This window comes from Giraffa tippelskirchi, chromosome 13, assembly GCF_054371585.1.
Source record: "Giraffa tippelskirchi isolate mGirTip1 chromosome 13, T2T-mGirTip1v1.2.pri, whole genome shotgun sequence".
NCBI lineage: Eukaryota > Metazoa > Chordata > Mammalia > Artiodactyla > Giraffidae > Giraffa > Giraffa tippelskirchi.
In genome coordinates, this window is record NC_137287.1 from 19320234 (window position 1) to 19334351 (window position 14118).

Genomic DNA, 14118 nt, shown 5'->3' on the forward strand with positions numbered 1-14118 from the left:
AAGAGAGCCATGATTCTTATCTTCTTCCTTTCACCTCTATCCTGTGTGGGTTACAGCCTTTGTGTTTACAAAATGGCATCACCAACACGAGGGTGGTGGAGCGGGGAAGTGGAGATACCAGCAAGTGGTGGCCTAATTAATGGACTTGTTAAGCTCCAGGGTGAGGAGATGGAACAAAGGAGACGGGAAACCAGAAGGGAGACAGGAAGGTAGCAGCTGTCTGTTCTAAAGGCCTGATACTCAAGGTGTGAATGCTTTAAGAGAAAAATTTGAGAGTAGCATGCAGAAACTTTCTTTGTCATTTGACAGAGAAATTTTAGTCAATGTGCTGATAAATAATTTGGGAGGATTTCCTAACAGTCCAGTGGTTAGGACTCTGTGTTTCCACTGCCGGGGACCAGAGTTCGATCCCTGGGCAGGGGACTAAGATCCCACAAAGCTGTGTGGTTCAGCCAAATAAATAATCAATTGATAATCCCTACATGACTTATAAACAAACAAATACTTTGGGCTTGTGTTTGCATTTCATTTTTCTGGTAAATCACCTTTTTTTTTTTTGGCTGCACCGTGAAGCATGCAGGATCTTAGTTCCTCAATCAGAGCTCGAACCCGTGCTCCCTGCAGTGGAAGCATGGAGTCTTAACCGCTGGACCGCTAGGGAAGTCCCTCTAGTAAATCGTCTTTATTGTATTCTGCAGAATACCATCCACAATGGATTCAATTTGAGGAAAAAATGTCCTCACCTCAGATGTTTGGGCAGTGCTCTCCTCCTGGGCAGGAGGTCCCCAGTCTAGAGATACAGACCCACGAGAGGAAGAAGGAAGAAGGAAGGGGGCTGCTATGCGGCCGGGGGCTACGAAGAACCGCAGGTACCTGCCTCTGGAACATTCCCTGGGAAATCTGTCTGGACAGCAGCGGAGGCGGGCTTCAGGAAGGGCTCTTGGCCAGGCCTCGCCCAATTTTACCCTCAGTTCAACATTAACTACCATGTCCTTCTCTTCAGGAACCACCATTTACACATTTCTTTGCAGTTCTTGCAGAACCCACCTACAGGACCCATCTTTAGCGCCAAGATTCGCCCCCACCCACAAGAATCATGGTCAGTGGTCAATTTTTCAATCTGGCTGCAACTAAGTCACACTCCTGTCTCAAATCCTTTGACTTCCTGTTGGAAATTACTGGCAGAACCTAACAGTGTTACTAACAAAAGAGAGCAACAACAACAAAAATAATCCCCTACGTGAACAGACAGCTCACGGTAAAAGATATGTAAGTGGCTTTTAAACACAGAAAAATGAGTTTCAACCACACCTCAAAATAAGAGGAATGTAAAACACTATTTTTCATGTACCACAGGGATAAAGATTAAAAGTTTCTTAATATACTGTGCTAGTGTGGATGTTGGGAAATGAGCCTCTCCACACTCTGGTGGAGACAGTACACCCCAAAACTCTCTTTTCAAGAATGAATTCCTAGACCCCCAGGGATTCATGAGAAGCAGGGGAGGAAGGTGGGCACTTGCCTCTGTTAATTTCAGGTGCCTTCCTCTCTTTAGAGAGTCTCACCAAATGCTGGATGTAAGGGTCCTGCCAGTAGCCAATGCTTACTGCAAACCTGAAAGAGATGAAAAAGGAAACAGGTGATTAGAGAGTAGGGTCAGGCCAGGTGCCGTGGGCAAGTTCCCAGGAACCAGGTCAAGGATCCAGAGATTTATCTCTGGCCAAATCATGCAACTGGAAGTTATCATAATAAGCGAAGTCAGAAAAGAAAGATAAATACCATGTGTATCACTTACATGTGGAATCTAAACTATGACACAAATGAACCTATCAATGAAACACAAACCTCTGCCGACAAAGGTCCACCTAGTCAAAGCTACGGTTTTTCCAGTAGTCATGTAGGGATGTGAGAGTTGGACTGGAGAGAAAGCTGAGCGCCGAAGAACTGATGCTTTTGAACTGTGGTGTTGGAGAAGACTCTTAAGAGTTCCTTGGACTACAAGGAGATCAAACCAGTCCATCCTAAAGGAAATCAATCCTGAATATTCATTGGAAGGACTGATGCTGAAGCTGAAACTCCAATACTTTGGCCACATGATGCGAAGAACTGACTCAATGGCAAAGATCCTGATGCTGGGGAAGATTGAAGGCAGAAGGAGAAGGGGACAACAGAGGATGAGATGGTTGGATGGCATCACTGACTCAACGGACATGAGTTTGAGCAAGCTCTGGGAGTTGGTGATGGACAGGGAGGCCTGGCGTGCTGCAGTCCATGGGGTCACAAAGAGTTGGACATGACTTAGTGACTGAACTGAACTGATGAAACAGAAACAGAATCATGGACACAGAGAACAGACTGGTGGTTGTCAAAGGGGAGGGGACTGGCGAAGGGATGGAGAGGGAGGTTGGGGTTAGCAGATGTAGGCTATTATATATACAATGTATAAACAACAAAGCCCTACTGTATAGCACAGAGAATTATATTCAATATCCCACATTAAACCATAACAGAAAAGAATATTAAAAGAAAGTATGTGTGGGAGCATATATACATTCACACACACAGATATATGTATAACTGAATCACTATGTTGTAAGCAGTAATTAACACACTGTAAATCACTATACTTCAATTTTAAAAAATAAAAGGTTAAAATAACATTTAATGCTCCAGCACAAGTTTAAACAGACTCATCCATCCACCTTTACATTCACAGTCACTCCCATCACACTTCCCACCACAGTCATTTCTTATCTCTTTCTTCCAACATATCATTAATTCCTTTCCCAGGACCCTAAACAGCAAGTAAGCTCACCTCATATTTCATACAGCTCTTCGAACATTTATTCACACTGCAAACTCACTGGCCGGAACTAGTCAGGTAACTCTGCTCAAACAAAAGTTTTGTGTCCAGGGGAAGGGAGACCCAAAAATAAACAGCAAATATCACTAATAACTACCAAAGTATTTCTCCTGACTCTGTCAGTCCTTTCATGTCCCTTAAGGAGGCTGTAGTGGAGAAACCAGGAACAAATGAAACAGCTACAATTTGGAAAATGCCAGGGTAGCCTAAAGGTTCTCTACCCTAGTCTACACAAGCAATGATAGATGCCGTGTTCCAAGCCTGGGAGCTAAAGCCCTGATTACCATTGGAAATCTCCCGGCAATCATGAGTGGAACCAGCCTCAGGTCAAATGAGAAGTCAGGGAAGGAATCTGGATCACTAGGGCCATACCACAGCCCCCAGGGGCCCAGAGCCTTCTCTACCTCTCAAGGAAAATTTAGTGAAATAATAAATGTCTTTACCACTTACATCAAATCGAGTCAGGCTTCTCTTACTTACAACCTTAAGCATCCTAAGTGATATCCCGCATGATACATCCACTCCACATTGCTTGGTCCCTAAGTAAGCTGAAACTTAAAGGGTGTGTGTGTGTGTGTGTGTGTTTGTGTGTAAGCTGAAACTTAAAGGGTGTGCGTGTGTGTGTGTGTGTGTGTTGCCACCCAGTTAAGTTCTAAGCTCCCAGACGCACATATTACATCTTTTCTTTTTTTCATACCTACCAACAAGGCTTATGGGCTCAGTCGCTCAGTCATGTCTGACTCTTTGTGACCCCACTGATTGTAGCCCCGCCAGGCTCCTCTGTCCATGGGGTTTCCCAGGCAAGAATACTGGAGTGGGTTGCCATTTCCTACTCCAGGGGATCGTCCCAACCCAGGGATCAAACCCGTGTCTCCTGAGTCTCCTGCACTGGCAGGCAGATTCTTTACCACTGCGCCACCTGGGAAGCCCCTACCAACAAGGCTTAGTGGTGCCTTAACGGCAATAGCTGCTGAATTCTGTACAAACATGCCCTCCAGTCTCCTGCACCCATGTCTGCACATACAAAGGCATTCACAAAGAAGCACATATGAGAAACACACAAATACTAAGGAACACAATTTGCTAAAAGCCCAGACTGTCCAAGGAGAACAGCAGACCCACAGAGTTTTACAAAGCAAACTTGCTCAGATGTCTAAAACAGTGATTCTCAGGAATTCCCTGGAGGTCCAGTGCTTAGGACTTCATGCTTTCACTGCTAAAGGCGAGGGTTCAATTCCTGACTGGGGAACTAAGACACGCAGCTCAGCCAATAAAAGTAGTGCTTTTCGAACAATGAGTTGTGACCCATTCATATCACAAAATCAATGTAACAGTTTGCAAATCTCCATTTTAAAAATGAAGTGGAACACAGTAAAGCAGAAAACAGCAGCATCATACTATATTGGAGAAGTCAGGACTGTTTTTGTGAAACTTATTTCAATGTGTGTTAGGTATATAAGCGCTGTGAAAAAAGTGTTCTTGGGAACTCCGTGACGGTCCAGTGGTAGACTCGCAACTCTGAGCTTCCACTGCAACAGACATAGGTTCAATCCCTGGTGGGGGAACTAAGATCCCACAAGCAAACAATTACCAAAAAAATAAATAAATAAACTGGTTTAGGAATCATTTCTCGCCATCTAGTGGTAAAAGTCATATGTGCAGTTGAAGCAAGACTGGTAGATGATGTAGATACGATGAGAACACAGGTCAAACTGTTCCTGCCCCAACATCCAGGGCAAGAATCCCGTCGACAACACAGAACCACTGTTGACTACTCCCCACAGAGAAGCCACTCGCCCCACCACCGAGAAACCAGAACTGCTGAAAAGCTGATCAATTTGCCTCCCTCTACGTGTTCCCTGCTGGATTCATTAGTGCCCTCATGGATACCAAGGAGCAGTTTCTATTCCTCCCAGCTCTGCATTATCAGTCGATTTAATACTCTCGATTCAGTCCAGCAATGTTTATTGAGTGTCTAGCAGTATTTATTGTCTGCTAAGTGCCGGGCATTGGATTACAGTGGTGAAAAAAACAGAGAAGTGACAGAAACAGAGATCACGACAAACGAGGGATGTAATTACATGGTGAATGGAGGAGCTATAGCAGAGGCGAAAGGGAAAGCCTCTTTTACAGGGCATGGCTGAGCTGAGTCCTGGACAATTAGGGGAGGGTAGCTGTGCAAAAGGTATTCAAGACAGGAAGAACTGCAGGCAGAAACACTCGGGGGTGGGGGTGGACGTGGAATGTTCCAGAAGCAGGAAACAGGGAGGGCTGGAGGAGAGGAAGAAAACAGGGGCAACTGGAGAGGGGGTTGGAGAGAGAAGCAGACTCAGGTCATACAGGGCCTGGCAGGAGCCTGGGATGGATTCCACAGCACACAGAGCGCGGTCAGTGATGTTCAGCAGTACAAAAAGGTGGGGAGATGCATGGACATAACCCAGGGACCCCCTAGTCACTTGGGGAGACACACAGACATAACACAAGGACCCCTGATCACTAGTTCCCATGACTCCTGCTTCCTAAGGTTACCATCACATGTCTCTTCCCCGTCCTCACATCCAGATGACTGCCAGTGGTCACCATGCCTTGGAGTTAAAAAGGATCTCACAGTTTAGCCTGGGAGAGCAGCCAAGATAAAAAGATGAATTAACACACTGCTGGGAAGAGGAAGGAAGAGGCCGCTGCTGGGCACTGCTCCTGGGAAGTCCGAAGGGAGGTGAGCACGGTGATTCAGGATTTACAGGCCACCAAAGCAGCTGAGCAGGTAACAGTGCACCTACACAATGAATACTAACCGGTCATCTGTAACAGGAACTAGGGGACTTTCCCTGATGGTCCAGTGGTGAAGACTCCACACCCCCAATGCAGGGGAACTAGGATCCCACAGGCTGCATAGGGCGGACCAAAAAAAAAAAAAAAAAAGAAACCCATGAACTAAAAGAACTGGACACGGCAAGAGGTTCGTAAAACATACACTATATTTCGCTATATCTAAGACACTATCGATTTCAAGATTGAAAAAAGAAATTTTAAAAACACTACCAAAGAAATTTTTTTTAATTGCTTAGAATTTTACTTTTGTAGTTATTGAAAAAGCTCCTTTATTGGGCCAGAGTGCCATCATCTCCCTCCCTCTCGTACAGACAGAAAAAAGAAAAAGTGAGTGAGGTAAGCTGGCTAAGCCTTCACTTTCAGGACGTCTGTGTCATTCCACACAATACTGACCTCCGGGTCACTGAGGGCATTGGTGAGGGTGTATTTCTTTTCTTTAATGTTTGTTTATTACTTATTTTGCCTGTACTGGGTCTTCGCTGCTGCTTGAGGCTTTCTCTAGCTGCAGAGAGCAGGGGCCACTCTCTAGTTGTGCAGGAGCTTCTCATGGCAGTGGTTTCTCTCGGTGCAGAGCATGGGCTCTAGGCGTGTGGGCTTCAGTAGTTGGGGCACACGGGCTTAGCTGCTCCATGGCATGTGGGATCTTCCCAGATCAGGGATCGAACCTATGTCCCCCGTATTGGCAGGCAGATTCTTAACCACTGAGCTACCAGGGAAGCACCCGAGGGTGCATTTCTTAGGAGATCTCCAACATTCTGAGATTTTCTTCTAAGCAGCTGACCCTCAGCCTGGAAGTTTGGCTACTGGATCCTTCTTGATCTCATCAGAAGATATCAAGGGATGATTTTCAACAACAATCAGGATTTGTGTTCTTTCTTCAAATGGCCCTTAAAAGGTGTGTGGACTAAAGCACTGGGGGCTGTGGTCACAGCTTTCCAACCAGGCCATGCCACCAGGAATAACCTCTGTGCCTGCTTGCATAGGTAAGGACATCTCTAATGTCACTTGACAGTGACTGCAAGTAATGTTGAGAGTTAAGACACATCTGATTTCAGAAAAGTTAAAATCCAAGACCATGTGCATCACAGAATGGCTCAAATAGTACTGTCACATATATATGTATAACTGAAATCACCTTACTGTACACCTGAAACTAACAATAATGTAAATCAACTATATTTCGATTTAAAAAAAGACAGTACTGAAGCAACCTAAGTGTCCATCAACAGAGGAAAGGATAAAGATGTGGTACATATAAGCAATGGAATATTACTCAGCCATAAAAAGGAATGAAATTGGGTCATTTGTAGATATGTGGATGGACCCAGAGACTGTCACATGGAATGAAGTCAGAAAGAGAAAAGCAAATGTTGTGTATTGATGCATACATGTGGAATCTAGAAAAATGGTACAGATGATCCGATTTGCAAAGCAGAAATTGAGACACAGACACAGAGAACAAATGTATGGATACCAAGAGGTGGTGGGAGGAAGTGGGAGATTGGGATTGACATATAACACTATTAATAACTATGTACAAAATAACTAATGAGAACCTACTATATAGCACAGGGAACTCTACTTAATGCTCTGCGATGACCTGAGTGGGAAGCAAGTCCAAAAGGGAGGCGATATGTGTATGTGCATGGCTGATTCATTTTGCTGCACGGTAGAAACTAACACAGCAATGTAAAGCAACTATATTCCAATGAAAATTAACTTAATAAAAAAAAAATAGTACAAACCACCATGACTATAAGGGACTCTTCAGATGTCAACATTTAGCAATGAAGTAGCTAACGAGAGGAATATTTGCCATTTTTAAATGATGCTATTCAGTTTCTTTTTAAATTATTCCCATCAAAAAAATAATACTGTCTTTACAACAAGAGCAACAGTAAGTTTGGCCATGAAGCAACTGATACCTTGTGCTGCAACTTCTGAAGCCCGAGTGCCCTGCAACCCATGCTCCACAACAAGAGAAGCCACTGCAATGAGAAGTCTGCACACCACAGCTAGAAAAGCCTGAGAGCAGCAGCAAAGACCCAGCGCAGCCAAAAAAAAAATTAATAAAAAAAAAGAGAGAAGCAGTAACTTTGGACTTCATAAACAAACATAGAAACCAATTATTACACTAGAAAAATAACATGTAACAAGTCACAAAGTGCTAATATCCTTACAATATAGAGGACTCATTAATAAGGGGAAAAGCGAGTATCGCAGAAGAATGGGTAACGGACAAAAATGAACCATTCACAAAAGAAGAAGCAACTGGCCAGTGAACAAACGAAAAGCTCAGCCTTACTGATGATCACAAAAAAAAAGAAGAAAAGAAAAATGAAGATGAAAGCAAAAAGAGAGAGCAGTAGTGCTGCTATCAAATCTGCAATAAAACTCTTTTTTCAGTAGAACCTGGCTTTGGAGACGGATGAGAAGAGGGCCCTGCGGCCCCACTGCCCAAACTGGTGACTGGCAGTCGTGCTTCAAGGCACTGTGGCAACAGGTACAAAAAGCCAGAATTACATGTGAACACAATGGCCAACAGTCCCACTTACCGGGATTTTATCCTTAGGAAATAATTAGGGATGAACACAAAGATTTTTTTTTTTTTATAAGACCACTGAACCTGGTCTTACAGTATCAGGTCGACAAGACAGGCTACAAGATTACATGGACAGGACATCCCTAAGTTTGTTAGAATGAACGCATAAGACATATAAAGTAGATGCTGAAATGTTAACAGCGGTAATCTCCTTGACACTGTGCACCTAGGTCTGCTCTCATGTCCACAACAGCACTCCTGTTTTCCAAACTCAGAGAACATCCCTTCCATCTGAATATCTTGATTTCATGTTTCAAACTCGGAATCGAATGAGTCAAAAATCTCAGATTTGGAAAGATCTGAAAGAGTCACTCAATCTTCATTCAATCCACTACTGCTTTCAAAATGTTCATGACACTTACAGACCACCTAGTCAAAGTAATATGTCTTTTTCAAGAATTTATTTTACTGAAGTGTAGCTGATTTACAGTGTTATGTTAATTTCTCCTGTACAGCAAAGTGACTCAGCTATACATATATGTATTAATATATTCTTTTTCATACTCTTGTCCATTATGGTTTATCACCGGATACTGAATACAGTTCCCTGGGCTATACAGTAGGACCTTATTGCTTATCCATCCTATATATAATAGTTTGTACCTGCCAACCCCAAACTCTCAATCCTTCCCTCCCCCACACCCTCTCCCCTCTTTAAATAAACTCAATTTTCTTAGTACTCAGCTCTGACGTGCCACCTAATATTTCCTTCTAACACACACTGTAACAAATACCTAACTATTAACACTTAAAACATCTATCTCTGTCCCTCCTAAAACCATCTCACATTCGTCCCGTGGGAAACACTGATCTGGCCCAACCACCTATTCATTAAAGAAACATTTACTGATTCTGTCCTATTTGCATGAATGTCAACTGCAATACTGGAAAATTCATGGAAAGTTGTGAAACGCCCTCCAACAGGGATTTCTCCATCAGAGGATTCAGGGAATGGGAAGGGGCCCTCCCTGCTGTCTCAGACTATCGGGAACAAGGCAGCGGCTGGTTTGTTTCACTTCACCTGGACACTCACCATGTGCTTACTGCATGCCAGGCATTATTCAAATGCCTGACAGATAGAAACACATAGCACCCTCAAAACAACCCTATAGTAGTTTGTTCAAGCTGTGGAACCTTCAGGGAAATTAATTTGACTACTTTACAAACCTACTTACCCACATGGATTCAGACCCCACCCACAACGTTTCAGGGCTTCTCCAGTGGCTCACTGGTAAAGAATCTGCCTGCAAGGCAGGAAACACAGGAGTTGCAGGTTCAATCTCAGGGTCAGGAAGATCCCCTGGAGGAGGGCATGGCAACTCACGCCAGTATTCTCGCCTGGAGAATCCCAAGGACAGAGGAGCCTGGCGGGCTACAGTCCATAGGGTTGCAAAGAGTTGGACACGACTGAAGCAACTGAGCATGCACGCCCACCCAATGTTTCAGGTGCTTAAATAGTACGTATTTGTCGTGTGTGTGTGTGTGTGTGTGTGTGTGTGTTGTTTAACTACTTATAGATGTATATGTATGTGAAAGCCACTCAGTTGTGTTTGACTCTTTGTGACCCCATGGACTACACAGTCCATGGAATTCTCCAGGCCGGAATACCGGAGTGGGTAGCCATTCCCTTCTCTGGGAGATCTTCCCAACCCAGAAATCAAACCCAGGTCTCCCACATTGCAGGCAGATTCTTTACCAGCTGAGCCATGAGGGAAGCCCATAGATGCATATGTAGATATATAATCCCATATATTGGCAACCCACTCCAGTGTTCTTGCCTGGAGAATCCCAGGGATGGGGAGCCTGGTGGGCTGCTGTCTATGGGGTCGCCCAGAGTCGGACACGACTGAAGCGACTTAGCAGCAGCAGCAGCAGCAATTGCCAAAAAAAAAAAAAAATCAATGCGTATTCTCAGCATTAATTTTCAAGTTTGGGGGACTTTCCTGGTGGTCCAGTGGCCTAGACTCTGCACTCCCAATGCAGGGGGCCCAGGTTCGATCCCTGGTGACAGAACTAGATCCCATATGCCTCAACTAAAGAGTTCTCATGCCGCAACTAAAAAAAAAGTCCCTTGTGCTGCAACTAAGACCCAGCACAGCCAAAAAATATATAAATAATTTAAAAGATTTTTTTTAATTTTTCAAGTTTGGGATTTTTCTTTCCTTTTTTTTTTTTTTAAAGAAGAAAAAGGTTTATTGCAGGGCCAAGCAAGGAGAACAGGTGGCTCATACTTAAAAAAACCTGAACTCTTCAGTTAGGGATCTTAACTGTACAGTGCTTGTGGTCTTTAACCGAGTTAGTCGCTCAGTTGTGTCCGACTCTTTGCGACCCCCTGGACTGTAGCCCACCAAGCTCCCCTGTCCATGGAATTCCCCAGGCAAAATACTGGAATGGGTAACCATTCCCTTCTCCAGAGGATCTTCCCAATCCAGGGATCCAACTCAAGTCTCCTGCATTACAGGCAGATTTTTTACTGTCAGAGCCACCAGGGAAGCCCTGTGGTCTTTAAGATACTGCTCTAATTTTTAAATTTATTGTTGTTCTTTTATATCTTCTAGTTTCAGTTTTTGGTTTCTATTTCCTGTTGGTTTCATTCTTGGTTTATAAATGGAAGACAGGAAGCAAAGTCTTGAGGGCAACAGACTCTGTACCTAAACAGAGTCTGGATTCGCTTCCTTCTTGGGAACTCTGGAAAGCTTCGTGTTGCTTTCCTGAGTAGATCGGCAGACCTTAAGAGATCAATCACCTGAAAAACGGTCTGAATAACTAAGAAGACTCACAGGATAGCTTCCTCCCAAAGGAGACTACTGGCATGGCCTCTTGGCTTCATGTAACATCTAATCACTTTACAAGGAGTAATATGATCTACAATCTACTGCCTTCTTGTAAGAAGTCACTGAATAGTGGGCAAAGTGTAAATGGAAAAGGAACCTACGTTCACAGAGAGCAAAATATGTAGGAGAATCAAGTCAGTCCCCTTGGTGTAATGTCCCATATCTAACTTTTTAACAACAACAACAAAAACCCAGAAAATGTAATTAATATAACACAAAACATAGTAACAGGATGCCATGGATCTGAATAATGCTAAGTTTCTAACTAACTCCCAGTCAAAACCCTAGCCACCTTTTTTTTTTTAAGATTGATTCTACAATGGAAACACAAAGGATCTAAAATAGCCCAAACAAATCTTCAAAAGAAGAGTGAAGCTGGAGAACTAAAACTGCTTAATACTACTTAATTTTAAGACCCACTATAAAGCTGAAGTAATCAAAACAGCGTGGTCTCAGCATAAAGGTGGAAAAATAGATCGATGAAACAGAAACAGACCTACCCCGGTGCTGTCAGCTGATGTTTTACCCAGGGCGCCAAGGCAGCTCATGTTCCTGTATGTTGGGCTTCCCTGGTGGCTCAGTCGGTAAAGAATCTGCCTGCGATGCAGGAGACCAGGGTTCGATCCCCAAGTTGGGAAGGTCCCCTAGAGAAGGAAATGGCAACCCACTCCAGTATTCTTGCCTGGAGAATGGACAGAGGAGCCTGGCAGGATACAGTGCATAGGGTTGCAAAGAGTTGGTCACAATTTAGTGACAAAATGACCACACACACCACATTTTCCTATATGTGTATGTATATTTAAAACACACCCATCTGAAAAAGGATCTCTATTCAAAATATATAATGAACTCTTAACAAGTCAAAATCAACATTATCATCATCAGTAAAAATAGGCAAGGGCTTTAATAGGTAATTCACAAATGAAGATGTAGAAATAGCCAATAAGTATACATCTGTCACAAAGGAAATGCCATTTAAGGCCAAAATGAGATGCTATTGCACACCCACTGACGAATGTTAAACAAGGATATGGAGCAACCGGAGCCTTGACACATTGCTGGTGGGAAGTATAATCTGATAAACCACTTTGGAAATTAGTCTGCAATTAAATGCATACTCTCCCTATGACTAACCAATTCTACTCCTGGATCCAAGAGAAATTTAAGGCTTATATAAGAATGTTCATTGCAGTCTATTCAGAATGGCCAAAAACTAGACACAACTCAAATGTTCATCATAGGCTGAATGGATGAATAAATCATGGTGTATTCACACAACACACAAAGGAGCAAGCCATTTTACACTGACAAAGATTCTCTCCTTGACCAAACTCTATAGCCAGGTGACACTGAGCCCTCCTGGACTAGACCTCGATCTTGGCCTAAAATATAAAGACCTGAGCAAACACTAACATAGTTTCTAACAGCTCAAGGCCACACCCCTAGGATGTCTCCAATCCCCCTTAGAGTGCCGACCTGAGAAAACCCAAGAAGAATTTACTGTTTGTTCCAGGCAACACCTGAAGACAGAGCCCTGCTGTCTCCCAGTTAGCAGATCCAGATGGTTTCACATGGACTAACCCCCTTTTCATACTTTCTATAATTTTTCTCTGATTCTACTGATTCCTGGCTCATTCCCCTGCTTCCTCCCTCATTCTCCCCTTAGCACACCCTCTGTACAAATCGGAGTTGAGTTTAGTTCATGCTGGATTCCTTTCCCTGTTGCAATAGCTATTACTTATTAAAATATCTGACCTTATCACTTTAACTGGCATCCAGCTTTATCTTTGACAATGTGCACAACATGGATGAATCTCAAAGACCATCTTGAGTGAAAGACACAAAAAGAGTGCCTTCTGTATGATTCCATTTATATGACATTCTAGGATTGGGAACCTGTGAGAGCCCAAGTCAGAAAAATGGTTGCTGGGTTACCGACCATCTCTAGTTGGTAAAGCGACCAACTAGAGATACAAGGGAGCTTTCTGGAGTCTCAGAAGTACTTTATATCTTGTTTCAGGTGGTGGTACACAGATATATGCAACTGCCAACACTCATCAAACTGAAGATCTTATTCTGTATAAATTATCTCTCCTTGCCACCCATCTAACAACATCTGAGGGAGCTTTCCCTGGTTGCTCAGTGGTAAAGAGTCCGCCTGCCAATGCAGGAGACGCGGGTTTGATCCCTGATTCGGGAAGATCCCACATGCTGCGGAGCAACTAAGCCCGTGTGCCATGACTACTGAGCCTGTGCTCTGGGGCCCAGGCTCGGCAACAAGAGAATCCACCGCCGTGAGAAGCCGTGGACTGCAACTAGAGAGTAGCCCCCACTCGCCGCAACTAGGGAAAAGCCTGCGTAGCAACAAACACCCAGCACAGCCAAAAGTAAATGAAACCATAAAACATGGTCTTTAAAAAAATGACTACCTGAGGAAATTCTCGAGGGGAGAAAGATGAAGGATGTAGCACATCCTCCAAGTTCCTTCTCCAATATGCACTCACCCCCTTGCCTAAGAGGACCCCGATTTGGTTTGAGGCATCAATCTGCGCTATTAGGTGCACACTTTCCTGCACCCAGGAGCGGAGCCATGTGTCCTGACCTTAGCTGATGAGAAGTACGTGGAAGTCTACAGGGTAGGCCTTCCCAAAAAGCTACTGCTTTCCTGATGAAAAGGGGCAGTTTCAGACACACAACGTGTCTCTTACTAGTATTCCTTCCTTTTCCTTCTTCCTAGAGCACAGCTGCTCAAATGGACAAAAATTTCTGATAACCCTGCTATAAATCTACCCTTCCCCTGTGAAGCAAGCTATGGGAGGTCTGAATCAATTCACAACTGAGTAATTTTGTTACTCAAAAGTTTTCAGACATCAAAACGAAAAAAAAAAAGCTGATTTCAACTGCAAGTCAAGAATGACATATGTGTTACTGCATTAAAATATATATAAGAATTTGGTATATAATACAAGGGACATTTCAAATCAATG

The 14118-nt window shown here is 43.6% G+C and overlaps 1 protein-coding gene across 2 annotated transcripts in view; it reads right to left on the reverse strand.

Annotated features, from left to right (window-relative positions):
* LCMT1 (leucine carboxyl methyltransferase 1) overlaps nucleotides 1-14118 on the reverse strand; it is a 65727-nt gene that overhangs the window by 40846 nt on the left and 10763 nt on the right. For both annotated transcript variants that reach the window (XM_081554431.1, XM_081554432.1), the window contains exon 2: nucleotides 1523-1614. In XM_081554431.1, the coding sequence (XP_081410557.1) occupies nucleotides 1523-1614 (92 nt within the window). The remainder of the gene's footprint in view (nucleotides 1-1522; nucleotides 1615-14118) is intronic.